The sequence below is a fragment of the Vidua macroura genome, chromosome 7, assembly GCF_024509145.1.
Source record: "Vidua macroura isolate BioBank_ID:100142 chromosome 7, ASM2450914v1, whole genome shotgun sequence".
In the NCBI taxonomy this organism is placed as follows: domain Eukaryota; kingdom Metazoa; phylum Chordata; class Aves; order Passeriformes; family Viduidae; genus Vidua; species Vidua macroura.
The window spans coordinates 31908775-31927541 of record NC_071577.1 but is presented as its reverse complement, the minus strand read 5'-3'; the positions used below and the strand labels follow the sequence as shown (position 1 = coordinate 31927541).

Genomic DNA, 18767 nt, shown 5'->3' with positions numbered 1-18767 from the left:
ACAGAAATGCTCTGCTTCATCACCATGACTGAAGGTCCTCTCATGACTTTCCCTGGTCCTGCCTGACCTGAAGCCAAATGACATCCCAAAAGCAGCTGGTTTAAACCAACACCTTCTGAGTGAGGCCCTAAATCTGCACACACCTTGGGAAGGTTAATCAACCTATAGCGTGGACATTTTCACCAGCTCAGCTCATTTGAACACAACAGTGAATGTAAATCAGTGGCTTCCACATAGAATTTCTCAATGCCCTCAAGAATGCTGTATTGAACTAGAGATATCCAACTCATTAATAAAGTCAAATAACAGCAAGCCAATATTACTATTTTATTGAACTAGAGTTAAGTATTTGACCAAAATGAAAGCCTATTTCTAACTGATCTCCCTTTCCTCTCCTGTTTATTTTAAAGTACATATATAAGCATGTTTTCAAAGTTTGGTTCAACTTAAATTGTGCCTTCTGCCAGGTTGTCTGGTGGTTAGAACAGAGGGAATTTATTAAGAACCATACTTTATTTTGGTGATTACTATCTCTGTATTCAACCAGGGGACACACGGGGACTGTGCCATGCAAACCCCTTTTCACAGAATCACAGAATGGGGCAGGTTGGAAGGCACCACAGTGACTCATCAGGTCCAGCCTCCTTTCCAAGCATGGTCATTCATCCCAGAGCACAGAGGATTGCATCCAGATGGTTCTGGAATATCTCCAGTGAGGGAGATACCACACCTCATCTAAACCTGTTCCTGTGCACAGTCACCTGCACAGTTAAGAAGCTTTTCTTCACATTCAGGTGAAACTTCCTGTGCATCAGTTTCTGCACACTGCCTCTTGTCCTATTGCTTGGCATCACTGAAAAGTGCCTGGTTTCTGTCAGCTTTCTGTCAAAACTCTGCTCAAACACTCATGAGCATGTGAGAATAGCAGTACTCCTGAATTAATGGTGTTGAAGGCTCCAGCCTTACTCAAATTGGAGAATACTAGAGGCCCACTGCTTCCAGTTATTTTGGTGAAGAAAAAAAAAAAAAGAAAAAAGAAAAAAAAAAAAAAAACAGTTCAATACGAGAGGTTGGAATTAGGCAAGAGTCAAGGCTGTGGGGCAAATTCTAGTTTTATTCATCAACGCGATCAAAGCAATTCAGCTGTGCTTGATCTGTCATTGCCAGTGTAGCAGAAGGAAGGGAATTCCCAGCTAGCTCCCAAAATAAGGTGTGTGTTGATTATGGAAAGAGGCAGACAGCCCAAAGGTCAGTACAAAATTACTTTTTTCCCTAGAAAAACCTGCCCACACTGCAGGCAATTTAGCCACTGGCAAGATCTGAGCATCGTGTAGTTCTCCAGGCATTTGGACACTTGCACTCAGTTTCTTAAAAATAAAACATTTGAAAGCATGAAAACAAAAAAAATAATTATTTTTATTCATTTTATACCATTTATACCATTAAGTCACTCCTGCTACTAGCACTATCCCACTTTGGGAGCTGCTCCAAGGAGAGCATTGAACCAGGGCTTTGCTTTCGTTTCTGCATGGGAAATGACACTTGCCTTTCAAGCACAGGGTGAGTCCAAAGGCTTCACACACACCCCAGCCCTAACACATGGGTGATGCAGTAGGACTGGACAGGATCAAGCCTTACACCTGGCCCCAGAGACACTGACCCATTCCCAGCCCCTCACCACTTTGATGAGGGACTCTGCTCCTCCCTGATGGGTGCTTCAACCCACTCCTGCCATTTATCACCAGTTTCTTGATCCCTTTCCCTGAGACACCTCCTGAGACAAACACCTGCACGCTGAGAAATAGTGGAGAATGAAAATAATTAATTAAGAATTAGTTATCATTGCTAAAGACCATAATGGAGAAGCAGCAATCAGTTACTGGCTCTAGTTAAGGGGAGACAACCCCTACTGGTCTAAAGGTGAGATCTGGGGGGAGCAGTGCAGCGATTGCAAACTGACTGTGGTTTCTGGTGGCTGCTGTGCCTTGGAGGGTGGCAATGAAGCTCCCAACAAAGGCACCTTTTCCTTTCCTGTTGCTTTCCCCCCATGTGCTGATGCTGGAAGTTTCACACTCGAGCTTATCACTTCCTAGCAGGAGATTGAGCAAGCTCAGGCACACGCGGCTGTCACAGGCAAGCAGGAGAGCCACCAAAAGGGAATCGAGGCTTTTTCAGAGCTGTGCCGAGCAGACAGGAGCTACAGTGTCAAGTCAGTACCCAGGGAAGATGTACAAGAGGACAGCAAAGGGACATCAGAATAGAGAGCAGGAGATGAAGGAAGGAAATTCAAGGGGAAAAGTCATGACTTCAGGTCTCTGAAGCACCCAGTGTCACCACAGTAATTACAGGAGGTGATTCGAACAGCAGCGATGGCTGTTGCTCTCTAGGGACAGCAGAAAACTGAGAGGCAGCGAAGGAGCCTGGAGAGAGAGGAGGCTGGAGCATTTTCAGGGTCTGAGCTTTAATTCCTAGCACTGCACACATGTTGTACAGGACAGTTGCTTTGAGTTAATTCTGTATGGAAATATGCTGTCAGGGATGGTTTCAAGTCTGTGTATAAAGCTGCTCACACACATGTTTGCTCTCCACATTCATTGAATAAGGGGCATGGGGTGGTTACAGGTTAATGGATTTTCAAGCTGAACTGTTTGCCAGTAGCATTCAGGACATGGGAATTTGTGCCAGAAAGCTTATCAGAGACAAACCATCCTGTGGTGTCCTTTAGTGGAAGCCCAAGTATCAGCTCCTTAATATGTTTACCCTGAGATAAATCCAGAGTAACACATTGATGTGCAGGCAATTAATTGGGATGTGCCCCAGTGCAAGGACAACACTCAATAATAAACATCTTTAAGAATGTCCTTCTAAACAATGTGCTGACTACCTGACTAGTTTAATATCTAAAAAAAAAATGATCTGAGCCTCACATAATCCCAGAGATTTTCCTGAAAAAAACATCAGGGCAAGTTAACGACCTCCTTGCCTGGTTGGGTTGGTTGTGGGGCAGAAGGGACCACAACAGCAACTGCAGCATCATTTAATATGGTTAATAGCTGCTTAGCAAATTAAAAATTAACCTTGAATTTTAAAAGCCCAGGAGATGGAGGAAAGTGGGAATGTGGCTACACTGTTAGCTGTGCTTAGAGAAATCTTTTTGGCCTTGTGGAAAGCATGTGATGAACCAAAGCATTCCAGAAAAGAGGAGCCTTAGGGAGCAGCTGATCTCTCCCTACAGAACTGAGCTGCTAAATGCAGAGTGAGCCCTGGGAGATGCCTCCCTTCAGTGATAATCGTGCTGTTTGTAGCCGAGCATTAACAGATCTAACCCACCCTCCATGTGACTGGTTTTTTGATGTCTCATTATCCCTCCTGTTTCTTAGCCTGTCTCACCCAGTCCTTGGGATCAGCTCTTACCTGAATAAGGGACAATTGCCTTTGAGGTGAGGAGGAAGATGTTGTACGAAGACCTTGAAAACAAACTTGCCTGTCAGGCACATTGGCCTTGCAGAACATATTTTTCGGCTTTGAGGGTGGCCTGCTTAGCCAAGCCTGACTATTTCACTGTGCTGCAGAGGCTGCCCTGGTATTAATTCACCTCAAAGAGCAGGTTGAAGTCATTAAAATATTTTGCAGGTGGTTCCTTGAATTCATGGTGCAGCTGGATCTACCCTAAAGGGGAGGAAAAAAAAAAGAGAAGGAGGAGAAGAGGCAAGTTCTGATGAAACACAAATTAACGTAACTCATAGAAGGGAAAGAAAATCTGTTTTCAATCTCTACAACAAAGCCAAGCAACACATCAAGCTAGAAAGGAGAAATGTCAGCCAGGCAGTGCTGGGGGTTTTATTGCTTTAGCACAAGTGCTTCTCCACAGTCCCAGAAGTACCCAGGTGCTACTGCAGCAGCCAGACCCCCCAAGCACAGGTCTGGGTATGCAGGGATGTGGGGAGCTTCACAACAAGGCCTTTGCTTCCATATGGGGCCAAACTCAAGGTTTGTTTTAATGCCCTGGCATTAGAACTTGTGTGTTGGCCTCAGCCTCTCTTCTGCACAGAAAATCTCCATTTAATGCACCATTTCTTGCCCTTAGAGCTGGATACACTTTTTTTCAGGGGATGTTGACCAGGGCTGAGGTGGGCAGTCCATGGGACACTCACAAGGGAGATCCCAGATCTGGTACCTCCATGATCTACTGGTGGGCAGATCACCCACAACCTGCCTTGGCATCCCCTGGATTCAGCAGTGCCTCCTGATGTCCACGGGCACCAAAGTTCTCACTCCTTCCTTGGGGAGAACAAGGCATTTTAGCATAAACACTGTCATACTGAGAGCTCTGCTGGCTCTGACAGGGATGGAGGTATCATTCTCCACAGCAGCCCAACGCAGTATGGTGCTGTGCCTCAGGCTTGGGGCTAAGCCAGTGTTGCTAACGTGGATGTTTTGGGTGTTGGTGAGCAGAGCTTGTACAAAACTGAGCCTGGGAGCAGGCTGGGGTCAGGCAAGAGAAGGGAAGGGACACAGCCAGGACTGTGACCCAAACCGACCCCAGGGATGTTCTGCACCATATGATGTCACACTCAGAGATTAGAAGTTCAGGGGAGGAAGGAGGAAGGGGAGATGTTTGCAGTTTGTGTATTTGTCAGCCCAAAAAGCCAATCATGCGTGCTGAGGCCGATTCCCAAAAGCAGTTGCCGATCTGCCTGCCGATGGGAAGTAGAGAATGAGTTCCTCTTTCTTCTTTGCTTGCAAGTTCATCTTTTACTGTCCCTATTAAACTGTCATTATATCAACTCACAAGTCTTCTCACCTTCCATTTTCTCTCCATCCTTTGCAAAAGAGGACTGAGACAAGATTTGGGTGGCTGTTTGGCTGATGGCTGGAGTAAATCCACCACAAGAACTGGTATGTCAAAATTCATCAAACTTGTTCATTGCAAAAAGACAAAAGACTGAAAAATCAGGTAAAATAGGGGAAAAAAGGAACCAAGCTAGTCTACTAGCAAGATTGTGATGAGGCAATTGTACAGCTCTGGTCATTGCTGGCTTTGTGGTGGACATGTATGGGGTGTGTCACAGGTCAAGACACAGCTACTTGGTTTTTTCTGTGGGAGAGCAGTGTGGTCTGTGGCAGGATTACTTTTGGGTGTTTTGAAGCCCATCTGCAGAAACGTGGGTGCAAGTATTAGGATAAGGGGTAGACTGTCACCTTTCCTAGCTGCAACCCTCATTTCAGTATGAGGCAACAGCAGAAATGGTGGAGGTTCCTGCACCAACCTACCCAATATCAGGCCTGTTTATGCCATACACTTCCTTGGAGAGGAATGAAAGCCTCCTGAATGCTGCACATTTATGCCTGAGGCAGTCTGCAATCAAATAGATGAGTTTGGAAGAATTATCATCTTGTGGGTAAATGGAGAAACACCTCTGAGCTAGGATATCTTCTCACCTGGGAAAAAAAAAAAGTGTCTTTAAAGAACCGCAACTTCAGTTCTTTCAGGATAAATGGCTGTCCTGAGGAGCCTAACATCTGCCCAAGCTCCCTGGCAGAATCACTGCTGGAAGGCTGTTGATGTGTTTAGCTATTGCCAGGCTGGAGTTTGGTGTTGCATCCCTTTGCTTTGCCATGAGTTCTTGGTGGTGGCAAACGCCTGCAGAGGACAACAGTGATGGAAGATGAGAAAGGTAGCGGGTATGGCCAGGGACTTTTTTGCTCCACCAGCCACTTCCAGGCCACTGCCTTTTCCCACCACCAGCAGTTCCCCCAGGCCCGTGACTTTGAGGCAGCTGTGGTCAGTTTATAAAACTTGGTTCACATATTGGTGCCACATTTAGAGTGAGAACATGAAGAGCATCATCTGTATGAATGTAGGAAGGAAAGGGATGAGCTGGAGGACTACTGGCTCTTCCTTGAGTGTCAGCAGACCATGTCAGGGAGGCAGGATGAGCAGCAGGAGGAGAGGGACCAGGGCTTTCTCACAGACAGCCCGAAGGGTAAGGCTGATTCCCCAGCATACATGTCCCATAATGTGCTGGAATCTGTTATTCTATAAAAAACCCCATTGCTTCAGCAAAACATCAACCTAGGGAGACTGAATCAGCAGTTTCTTTTCTTTTTTCTCTCCTGATTGCAAAATCAGAGTCGACCTATTGCTGCAGTCAGTGACGGCATAGTGAGAAACGAAAAACAGCAGAAAGCAGGACGGGAGCACGCACAAAGGCTGAGCCAGCATGTTGGGACATGGTCTCTGGCACCAGGGCATGGCCCAGGCCCTCAACACCACGTGCACTGGGGAATCTGCTGCCTGTTTGCAGAGGCTGACATCGAGATAGAAATGCACCACAACCTCCCAGGCAGCTGAATGCCCAACTGAGCAATGAGAATGTGGCAGCTTGCAGAGCTGAATGAGGCTGCATCAAATAGATATGAAGGTTTGACCAGCTGGGTAGGCAACTGCACTTCATGACTTTCCCCCCAAAAGTGGAGGATTGGACTTTAAAACCTGAAGCACTGCAGTTCAGAGGTGTCAAATTAATGGAATCTACCCCTGTTTTTACACCCATGCCAGCTGGGCCACTGTGCCATGGCCACAGCATGACCATGAATCATGTGAAAACTTATCCCTGAGCTTCTTTCTCAGGGAAGGAGGGCACAAAGCTCTCATTGCACCTTTTGTCTTTAGGCAGGCTTTTGAGAACTACATCTGCCAGCTTATTTTTAATACTTTGAAATAAAATGGCTTTGACTAGTATTATTAAAAGCCTCTCTGCTGTAAATCTGCTCTCTGCATGCACCTGAATCACATCCATCCCTATAAACATCCACTTGGCAGCACTAGCGCAGTCATTCCCAGCTCATCACCCAGCAAGAGTAGACGGCTCCAGGCTTGTGCAGAGTGGTCAGCTGAACCACCAGAACCATCAGAAATGGGCTGGACATGAGCCCTTACTCCCGTGAGGAGGTGATGCTGTGATGGGAGAGGATGCACAGGCATTTACTGTGCTCAGCTGATTGGTGGTAACCTCTAGAGCCTCCCTAATTCAAGGGGATATCTGAGACCTTCACAAGGAAGCAAATTATCCCAACTCCTACACAGAGTGTAGCAGAATGTTTAAAAATGGAGGATTCCTCTTCCTCCCTCCTGGGGACAAACCAGGTCACAGCTGCACAAGCACATCTGAAAGGAGAACACAGAAGTGGATTCAAAAATCCCCACGTATTTGTGGTTTAAGGCTTTCAGAGATTTGTACGTCAGGTGCAGAACAGAGCGCTTCACTCTGCACTGTCAGGGCGTGCATCTCCAGCTCACCCCTACCTGAAGCTTTGCCACACTTCATTCCATGGCCAAGCAAAGCAGTGAGGACCCAGCAGCCCCAGGGATGGACACAGAGCTGCAGCCCAGGACCGAGCGGTGTGACAGTGACTGCCTTGCACCTCGGAGAGGGCAGGACGTGGTGGTGGCAGCATGGATGAGGAGGGCTCTGCCCAGCTCCTACCGACAGCTCCTGCCTGCGGGCCTGGGTGAGTCACTTTGCTTTGCAAAAGCAAAATCAAACCCAAGGCAAATGGAGATGTCAGAACACCAAATGCCGGGGGCAGTTTGGCAAGATGAAGGAAATGGTGACGAAGGAGGAATTATGTCCATGGGTGTGAAAAACTCATCAGGGAGGAAGCAGGAGCTGGAGAGACCTTGTCAAGGAGGCTGCAGGTGCCTCTTCTCCATATCATCCCAATCCCATTTGGGTTTCAGCATCCCCCATGCCACCATCATTCACTTGTCTTTACAAGTCCTCCTGATCCTTTCCCTCCTTGCACTTGAGTCACGCACAATCACTGAGGTGTCACCGTGGTGCACATTACTGCGTGTTTCACTGTGACAAAGTCCTCAGCCTCCCCTCCCAGGAGAGTGGTTGCCAATATAACATTGAACATGGAATCTTCTTGGCTACCTGAGGAGGTTTACTTGTGTTAGAAACAAAATGTCCATCTCATGCCTAACTCCATCACAATGCAGAGATGCTGAATAACCCCAGGTTGAAGATCTTTCAGAATCCTGCCCACGGCTCCCTGGACTCCAATGGAGCACATGAGAGCAGCACAGTATCTTAGCTGCGGGAATTTTTGAGGAACTGTTCAAATTACCACATCAGAGTTCTCAGCAGTCTATAAAAGCTGAGCAGATAGGAAATGCTTATCAGAAAGCATATCAAATCAGGAGGCAGAGAGGAAGTACCTCCAGTTCTTTATTGTCCAAGGCTTTAGGATAGCCACAAGAAATTTGTCATGAAAATTACAGACAAATACGGGGAAGATGGAAATTCGAGTGATATGAACTCTTTCAGTATTTCAGAAAAGATTGGGTTTGCCTCACCTGCTACCACAACCTTTCAGATAAGTGGTAAGATTTCTTTTTATTCAATGGATTTATATGGATTTTATCTGGTATAAAACAATACATAAAAATGAAATATTACATATTAAATGCTTTCTGCAGTGACTTTGCTAGTAAATTAACTACCATTTAAAAGTAGAAGTATGTCAAACTACCCTTTTTAGCCAAAAGCTGATGCTGAGCATCAGAAAAAAAATTAGTTATTTTCCTGTCTTAGAAAATGTCTAATTTTCTTGAGTAAGACTTTCATGCATAATAAAGATACTAAAATCACCAGACTCAATAAAAAAATGTAAGTTTATGAATTTTTAGCTGAATATAAAAGCTTGATTGCTGACTAAGCCATTATACTGTAAAACCAATTAAAATGCTGTACTCTTTTAAAACTAAGACTTTAAACTCCTGATTACATTACTTTGAAAAAAAAAAAGAAAAACCTCAATTGAGGGTAACTTACTGAATGTCTGACGTAGTTACCAATGCTTCTGAAATACTTTTTTTCTCCCTGAAGGCCAAAATTCAACAAAGCCATTTATTTCTTTTACACTTGCTGGTAATGATTGATTTTACATCTTATGACTTGTTTCAATTTGTTTTGCAGTTCAGTTTATTATTGATTTTTCATTTATTTTGATGCAAACATGCATCACTGTTGGAATCACACATATGCAGTGCTCTGGATGGAGAAGGAATTGCTTTGAGCAGCCCTCCGAATGGCAGCCTGGGACAACTAAAAGCAGTGGAAACGGGGAATGTATTGATGCAGAAAGGGGGAAACCACCACACTCACACTGTTATAGGCTGGATTAAGAATTGGTGGAACTGAGCTGGTTAAATCAGCTAAGGAAAAGATGGCCAAGCAGATTGCAGTGCAAAGCCTGGGGCAGAGGAAGGCAGCCTGCCTTGCTGGCAGGATCGAGTGCTCTCACAGAGGGACCTTGCAGCTCCACACCGCTGGAAAGCACTGTGGCCAAGCCTGGAAGGGCTGGAAGCCAGCAGAGCTTGTAGGGGAGAAATGTGGGAGAGTGTCTACCCTTCTTCTCTTGGTTTTTAGAGCCTCGAAGCCAAAAAAAGGCATCCACATGCTGTGCTCGGACAGCCCTCAGCATCTACCTGCTGCTGCTGACGGCCGGCCAGGGGCTGCTGATGTACAAAGGTAACGCTACAACCTCGCCATGGGCTTGGCATCAAAAGAGAGCTCTGCTGGGTGCTCCCGGGGGCACGGGCAAGCGGGAATGAGCACACAGATCTGAAACCTCCGAGGGAGCAGAGAGGCTCCTCCGCACACCGCCAGGCAAAGCAGCGGCCGCAGGGAACAATTCCCCCACCCTGTGTGCGTGCTTTGCATTTGCAAAAGCACTCCCAGCTGCACTCCTGGCTGCAGCAAGGACTGGCACATGAAAACCACCTCCCCGGGTCAAACAGGGGTGGTCTTTATCCCCCGGTGTCCCCCCTGCCAGGTGCTGAGGAACTGCTCTGCCAAACAACCATCTCCCAGCCAGATCGGGCAGTGAATAATCATTGCATGGGTTTTTGTCTCCTCAGTATTTAAGATGCAGAGACAGATACTGAAACTTCAAGAGCAAAATGCCTCCTATACAGAAGAGATTCTGCAGAGCTACTCTGCCAACAATCTGGCCTTGTCGAGAAGCTCTACTTGGAAGGACTTTCTCATGAGACATGAAGAAAACTGGAGGAGAAGCTTAGAAGAGGAAATCACCATAATTAAAAGCAACAATGCAAACCTGATGATGAGGATGAACAACATCACCCTGGTTGCAGGTATAGGCTCTCCATGCTGGCTCTGCAGTGGGGAGACCTGGTTCCTCTGCATCGCCAGTGGGGCTGAAAACCCAGTTTAGATGATCCCATAACTAGGGCAAGATTTAATCTTCCTGTCAGTTAGTTATATCCCCATGCCCAGGATGGGAGTCAACTCCAGACCAGGAAGCACCTATAGGAAATGGAGCACTGCCCTGTGCAAACCCCCAGATCCCCTTGCAGCTGCACATGTGGCTCTGGGCTCATCTTACCTCCTGTGAATTGTAGATTTGGACTCTAGGTGCCCTCCAAAAGGGTTGTGTCTCCAGCCCACACCTCAATCCCATACTGCTGGGTTCCTCACCAACTGCTGACTACTGAAAAATATCAATTAAATATTTATTTCAGGGCCTCCTGGACGCAAAGGAGATCCTGGTCTACCAGGTATGTTGGTAAATGAGCCACAACTTCTCCTCTTTTCCTCTTCTTCTTTATTTCATCTAAGAGACCTTAAGTGAGGATTTGGGATTTTAGTCTCCAGACCCAGACCCTACCCAGTGTGCAGACACCCAACGCCCTGGTCATGAGGAGACCTGCTGTAACAAGCACTGATCCTCCAGGAGCCTTGGCTAGCCCAAGTGCTCCCACAGAGGTCGATGACCACCCTGTCCCTAGGAAAACATTGGCACAGACTCAGGAATGAGCTGGGTGCAGGTTCTGCCCTCCACAGCCCTGGGTGCCTGGGGGCTTGGGCAGAACCACCCCTGCCAAAGGAGGTAAATACCTCCAGACTGTGAGGATACAGCAGGTCCTCATCTAACACTGGCTCCGCTTTGAGCAGAGCTTGGGCCAGGCAACAGTTTCTGTGATCCTGTGATGATGATCTAAGATGCAGCCCTTGTTAGGTCAGGTCTGTAACTCATCCATCCCTATTTCTTGGATACACTGATGAGATTTTCTGAAGGAAAAAAAAAAATTAAAAGTTGTGTTTTCATATCAGAGCCTTCCTGGCTGCACTTACGATGTTGAAACAGCACCTCCTGCCAAGCAGTGTTATTACACATCAGAGCCCAATCGTTCAGTGCATTTTCATGAAAGATCTCCCCAGTGGTCCCCATGAGCTGGGCTTGGCAGGAAGACAAGCTGGCCCCTGCCCAGCTGAGCACTCAGCTGAGCTCCAAGGACTTTACTCAAGTGGTTGTTCTGGTCCCTGCCAGCTGAAGATTGGCCTCACTGGTGGCTTAAATTGTGTGAGCAAAGGATGATTAAAAAAATTGTCTCTTCTTCTTAGCCATTACTGTGACTAGATGGTGTGTGTCAGCTGATATATGTATTTTACATCCCAGGGTTACAGGGACCACCAGGGACAAAGGGAGACCAAGGTAAGGCTTTTTTGACACCTGAATTACTTCTGTGGATGAACATAAAGTGGCTTTATGGATGATTTTATGAGCAATCTTGTCCTCAGCCAATGTGTAAGTGAGTAAGAATGTCATTGGAGTTGAAGGAAATAAGCCTATGTAAAGCTAATGTGAGCAAAAGCAAAACTTTGCTGGAAAAAAAAAATCTTATTTTAAAAGTCAGCGTGCAACAGTCACAGTGGGCCAATTTCCCACTGTCACCAGCACCAACCACTCTCAGGGGCACAGAGTGTGGAGTCTGGCTCATGCTCACAGTTGTTGTGGGTGTCCTGCTGCTGGCACTGACTATACAGGCACCCCAGGAAGCATCAGAAAAACGGTGTTGTCCTTGCAGGTGTACATGGACCCCAGGGTGAGAAGGGGAGCAAAGGAGCTCCTGGTCCTGCTGGCCCAAGTGGTGGTCCAGGAGTGAAAGGAGAAAAAGGAGAGATGGGGATTGCAGGTAAGACTTCCCTATCTTAACATTTTTATATGTTCTAACACATATTTCTTTTTAAACTCGTTCTACATAAAACACCAGAAGAAGTTTTCATAGGTCAGTATTCATAAAAATCCAAGCAGCCCTGAGCGTGGTTTGCCAGTCAGTGAGGGAGCTGGATAAACAGGACACTTGACATGATCTGAAGGGGTTTAATTTCATGTTATGCTTCAGCAAATCTCCCAAAGGAGGTCTGGAGGAAGGGGCCATGCAAAATGTTGATTCTGCACCACGGAAGTCTCTTTACAGAGTGACCTTTGTCTAATGAAAGCCACAGATATTCAATTATCAGCCTATCCTAGATTAAAGCAGTGATGTTTGCAGTAAGATTTCCATGGTATAAAATAATACAATATAATTTATATGCACAAGCACGTGGATGTTAATCCTCATTTTAGTGGAACCTTTTTCTGAGAGATTTATGAGCATCTTACATAAGCCTGGCTTTGTACCCCTGAAGTAGAAGAGTTATGCAATGTGTTTCTCCCATGTAGCATGCATTATGGATAGCTGTTACTCAGTGGTCTCACATGGGCTGAAAGCAGGAGAGGAAAAGAAAGCAGGTGATGTGTGTGGTGCAGAGCAGGGAGGATGGTTGGACAGGTTGATAAGAGCTTCCTCAGATCTTCCATCTGATCCTGAATGCCCCAATGCTCTCATTAGCACAAGATGCTCCAGAAGAGAAGAGGGATTGTAGGAGGAGTACCAAAAGGCAAAGACTTTGGGATAACTCTAGAGCAGAAAGATGAAGGAGAAGTCTTCAAATGAGGCACTTTCAAGTAATTCAGATCTTTTGGAGCATGCTGATCACCTGTACAGAGAAGACAAGGTTAAGGGGAGATGACAGAACTCTCCGGAAGAACAGGAGTGGAATGTGCTGCCCTGTATCTCCACTGTGTCTAGCAGAAGGGAAGCATTCAGACTGCAGTAAGGGATATTTAACTAGAGGAAAAAATTCCAGAAGGAGGGATAGTTTGGGGAATAGATTGGAGAGGTGTCATTGCACCACTGGAAACCCTTAACAGCAGGCTAGACAAACATCTGGCTAGAGAGACTGACAGAGCCAGAGGTGAATCAGACAGGCCAGCTCTGTCCTCCTCCAGCTATATGGTGACAATTTCACTGAATGGTAATTCAGTGACAATTCCAGGTGTGAGAATACAGGTGTGAGGCCAAACCTTGCTACTGGTGTGGCAGAGAGGTGCTCCACAGGCTGCAGAGACGACAAATCTGTTTTTTTGAATTTACATGTGTGTGCTGTGCTGTTTGATAGGTCCCCAAGGACAGAAAGGTGACATGGGCAAGAAGGGAGACCCTGGGCTCCAGGGACCCGTGGGTCCTCAGGGACAGCCTGGATTCCCAGGAGTGCCAGGTGACGAGGGTAAGTGCAGAGGACACGGTGTGGCAGGGTGCAGGGCCACCCCACTGAGGCGCTGGGCTAAGCCTGGTCTGCACTGATGCCAGGGTGTCGTTACAGGGAGCCCGGGGAAGCCTGGACCTCCTGGGCCGAAAGGAGAGGCAGGTAAGCTGTACAGAAGCTGCACTTTCTTGTAGAGGCATAAGACTGATCTCTTTAATGTGGTGTTTCATGACAAGGAAAGCTGCAGCTGGTCTAGATCCCAGCATGGGTAAGAGAAGATGATGATTAGATGAAGAAACCATGCCAACGTTTCAATGTCATCCAAAATCATCCAGCAGCTTTGGCTGTCTCTTCTGGGCCCCACTCACTGTGCAGGAGACTGAGAGGGGAAGAAGGGCCATGGCCTCCTTCCTGACACCTGTGCACACACAAGGGCCAAAACTGGCTGCTCTTTTGGGAAGAACTTGTGCATTTGAAGGCTGGCAGTCAGCCAGGACCTGGTTCCATGCAGCCTTTCACTCCAGATCATCCCTCACTGCATTGCTAAGATTAGCACTGCCAGGATTGCAATTTGGAGACAGCCAGTGTTTGCTTTGCCTTCATAGGCTCAGCTCATTGTGCAAGGGCCGGTTATTGAGCTGTCTTTTTATCTCCTTCATGTGTTGTGTGACATTTCATTTGTGTGCTGCTTTCACTCAACCTCAAGGTGCAACTGGACAACTTGGACCTCCTGGAAGTCCTGGCCTTGAAGGCAGACCTGGTCAGAAAGGGGAGAAGGGGGACCAGGGCCCCAAAGGTAGCCCAGGTACAGCCCTGCTCAAACCTAGAACTCGTTGACCTCCTACTCTGGCCTCACTTTGTGTGATGGGTTCACGCTTACTGATTTCTTTTTGATTTTAGGATCACAAGGCATTGCTGGACTCAAAGGTGTACAGGGAGAGCAAGGAATAGCAGGTAAAGGAGAATAAAACAGGTTTTGGGTAAAAAACACACATCATGCAGACACCAGAAAGGGAACTACACTACCAAGAGGAGACCTCTTGAGTCTTCTTGGATCCCCAAAGCACCCCAGGATGCCATGGCACTCCTGGGGCTCTGCCAGGCTGCTGTGGGCTGACTACTCACCAGAGGGTTGTTTCTGTCATTTGTAATATGTGTGAGGGGTAATGGTGCCTGAATTTTTGTATAAATTGAAAATACACAAACAAAGAAGCAGTTTAAGAGGAACTTCAGGAGAAGATGTTTCTCCACGGCCTGTATTTTCTTGTTTGGCATGGTGTGCACTGAGTATGATGTGCAATAAGACACCTGATTCAGAAATAGATGCTTATAGTGTAGGCACCAAAACTAGATCAGTTAAAATAAATTGTAAATACTAATTTGCATAAACTTTTATAAATGTATAAACAACAGGCTCATAAATGTTTGTTTGTTTGTTTTTTATGATCTTAGGACCTCCAGGGCAAAAGGGAGCAAAGGGAGACCAGGGCCCAACAGGTAAACTCTTATAGCATGATTTATTCTGATACAAAAATGATGATACAAAGAACTTCAGGTGCCACATTCCACTGTTCTGTATCAATGTGAAATGTTTGTCATGTCCTTTCCCTGGAAAGGGACAAAGGCAATGACTTTTTTCTTTCCACCCAGGCACCCCAGGCCCAGCTGGTCAAAAAGGAACCAAGGGGGATTATGGCACTAAGGGTGTGAAAGGAGAACCAGGACTAAAAGGAGCCAAGGGAGACACTGGATTTTCTGGTAAGGCTCTTTACCACAAGGTCTGTGGAGCTGATGGCACATTTGGGTTTGGGACTGCAGATCAGCCTTCCTAGCATAGGAATGTGCAGGGTGTCAATTGTACACCCTGGGAGGTGTGTTAAAAGACATGCAAGTACACAGAGGCATTAGATTTTCTCAAATCCCTGATTTCACAGAAAACTGGAACAACCCACATTCCTATTTGCTTTGTTCAGAGACATCAGAGACACCCCGTGCCCGGGATAAATCCCATGTAAACACGGCACTCAGGAACATGCAATAGTGAAGCTATTGGAAACACCTGACAGTGAGGCTGTTTAACTACACCTTGCTAACTGTAGGACACAAAAGCTGTTCAAAAGAGCCCACACTACAGCTACTTTCCATTCTTAAGCCCTCTCCCTTCCAATCACAGAATGATTCAAAAGAACAAAAGACCTGTATTAAAAAAAAAAAAAAATTGAAAAAAACATGTTACAACAGCCCATGGGAAGCAAACAGTGCTCCAGATGCTTTTTTCTTTTAATTGTTCATGGCTCCATGCTCTGGGTGCATCTCACCTCCTGGTCCCCAGAAGGAGACAGTAATGAGTGCTTTCTGGAGGTAGCTGTGGGGGAAAGAGCTCACTGGGTTTTTTCAAACACCCCTACCCTCAATTCCAAGATGGTCCACAGAAATGTGGAGGACTGCTGAGAGCACCTTTCTGCTCTCCCTGGAGATCAAATCCCAGGATGTAGGTCTTCCTGCAAGTACTTTGGGAGATACCATGCCTGCTTCTGGAGAGCCCAAAGTCTATCAGAGATGTAATTTTACAGGTAACAGTGCTAACATCTCCCACAAGTGAATGAATATATTGGATTTTGAAAGTGGCCCTTTTCTTGGGTCACACATTGGGAATATTTTGCTGTATGTTATCCTACTTTTCTTGCCTTGTGTCTTTTATATACCCTTGGTCACTTTAGGGTGTTCATTTTCTACAAAGGGATGAGTCTGGACATCTCTAACTCACACAAGTATTCAGAACTAGATAATAACCAGATTTTTTCACAAGCAACTGTCACATGTTTGCTTTTCTTATTTGAAACAGGTTCCTCAGGACCAAAAGGGAGCAAAGGTGAAAAAGGAGAAGGTACTGGACTTTTACTACTTCTGTCACTTGCCTTCTGGTATCAGAGCTACCTGAAATCAGGACCAAAATACCCCTCTGCTCATGCTGGCTAACCCACAGCACTGCTGACAGAGCCAAGGAGTCTGCGCTCTGAGCTGCAGCCTGCTGTCTCCAGATGCAGGGGGGCTCTTGAATTATTTGGATTTGAGCTACTAGTAACCTCTGGTCCAACCCTGGAGATGGGAACATCCATCTGGTTTGGTGGTCACTGCTTCTGTCTGTCAGTGTCTTTTTCCTTATGCCTGTATGACCCATGGAGTTATTTTCTTCTCTGAATTCTCAGTTGGGCCCGGTAATTATGTACGAATTGTGGGAGGAAGCAGGAGGGGCCGTGTGGAAATCTTCTACAGAGGGTCCTGGGGAACAATCTGTGACGATGGCTGGTCCACCCGAGAGGCCGGTGTTGTCTGCCGAATGCTGGGATTCAGCCAAGCGGTCAGTTTCTTCACAGCCACTCCCGGTGAGTCCACAACAGCTTCACACCTCCGCACGCCTGGCACGGGTGGTTACACACACACAGAAAGCACCACAGCAAGGTCACCTACCCCAGCAGCCAGTGATTTCCTCGTTCCTCTTGGGATGAGGCAGCTGCATGTCAAGTTCTGCTTGAACTGTGCCCAATTGCTTGATTTCCAACAGCCAGCCACGCAACCCAACACATGCCCGCTGCCCACAGGGCTCTCTTTAGAAAAAAAGGCATACTCCTCTTTCTCCCATCCAACAGTTTTTTGTTTGTTTGTTTAATCTTCCAAAGGTACTGGACAAATTTGGCTTGATGATGTAAGTTGCACAGGGAGTGAAATTTCAATTACGGACTGTAGCAAGCGCGCCTGGGGTGAAAATAACTGCAGCCACGGCGAGGATGTTGGGGTGGAGTGTGCTTGATGGGACACCGAGTCTGTCCTGGGAGCTGCTGCTGCCTCTGCTCTCCATGGAGCTCTTCTTCATGATGCAAACCCAATTTCATCAGGCTCTGCTTCTCTGCCTCTTTACCAGGTCATAGAAATATTGACAAAGAAAGTTGAATTTTTCACAAATCAGTAACAGTTGCAAGACCCACAGGTAACCTGAAACATCCCAGCTGTCACAAAACAATTGGAGCTCAGGCTTGTGAGCCAGCTCACAGCTTTTCCAGCTACCTGACATCAGCTCATCTGCAGGAGCTCACACGTGTGTGACCTCTAAGTCCACAGGGGAGGGGATGGTCCACGTTAGCTTAGCACAGTATGAGAATAGGATCAGTATGCAGAAACCTGCACTTACTGCAGCTGAGCTGGATAGTCCATCTTCATCATGCTACAGTTGTGAACCTGAGTTAAAACCCCCAGAGAAGTGCATACACCCAAGAGAGCAGATGCTCAGAAATCATCAGATGATCTCTCTGGCATGCAAATATAAATATTGTTCAGAAACTATGCTGGTCACACATTAGGTGCCATACTATCCTGGTTTGGCACAGCACTTTTTTCTGACCTTAGCTAAGTCCCTTGCTTTCTCTGTCAGAGTTTCCTAAGCTGTCTCCAGGAGCAATACCCCTTCCTTATCTGGTGTATAAAGCTAAGATTTTCATGCCATTAGAAATTAGATGCTCCAGTAAAGCAAAACGATGGCAAATAAAAAATATACCAAAGCATGAATAAGCTATCAATTGATGTTAAATATAAATAAATAAAAAAATAGATAGATAAATAAATAAACAAATAAATGCTCGAATAGATAAAGAAATAAAATTATCCACACACACCTGTAGATATTAGGGAGAAAATATCGAACTGGGCTTTCCTGGATCCCATGCGATTGATGCAATTTGCGTTCAATAAATAAAGGTCTCCCTGCAAGGACAAGCGCTGGACACATCCTGACGGGATGCCACGAGCGCGGTGGGACCTGCGGGCACGGCGCCAGCACCATCAGCCCCTCCCGGCACCCTGCCCATCCCCGCCGCGGAGCCGCCCGGCTCCGATGCTCCTTCCCGGCGCTAAGGGGAGCTCAAGGGCCGCCGCCGCTCCGCCAAGCCGTGCGGGAGACCCGGGCTGCCCCTGCCCCTCGGCCCCGCTGCCTTCTCCCACCGGGAGCCGCGGATCCTGCGCGCCCCTCTGCGCTCCGCTCCCGCCTGCAGCACTGCGTGCAGCTCCGAGAGCCCGGCACAGGAGGATACCGGCCTGCGGCAGCGAGGCCAGAGCGGGCTAAGGAGATGCTCAGAGCGCTGGAGCACCTCTCCGAGGAAGACAGGCTGAGAGAGTCGGGGCTGTTCAGTCTCGAGGACAGAAAGCTCTTAGAGCACCTTCCAAATACCTGCAGGAGAGCTGGAGAGGGATTTTTGTCAAGGGCGTGTAGTGACAGGACAAGGGGGTATAGCTTTAAACGAAAAGAGAGTAGGTATAGATTGTATGTCAGGGAAAATTCTTTACTGTGAGGGTGGTGAGGCACTGGCA

At 46.9% G+C, this 18767-nt stretch overlaps 1 protein-coding gene across 1 annotated transcript; it reads left to right on the top strand.

Moving 5' to 3' along the window:
* The first annotated feature begins 8215 nt into the window (after positions 1-8215).
* MARCO (macrophage receptor with collagenous structure) lies at positions 8216-18109 on the top strand. Its single transcript, XM_053982511.1, has 15 exons — positions 8216-8392; positions 9441-9542; positions 9932-10168; positions 10556-10591; positions 11494-11529; positions 11903-12010; positions 13320-13427; positions 13524-13568; positions 14113-14211; positions 14307-14360; positions 14859-14903; positions 15057-15164; positions 16252-16293; positions 16616-16792; positions 17087-18109. The coding sequence occupies exons 1-15, from the start codon at positions 8278-8280 to the stop codon at positions 17215-17217; spliced, it is 1443 nt and encodes a 480-aa protein (XP_053838486.1). The 5' UTR covers positions 8216-8277; the 3' UTR covers positions 17218-18109.
* The last annotated feature ends 658 nt before the right edge of the window (positions 18110-18767 follow it).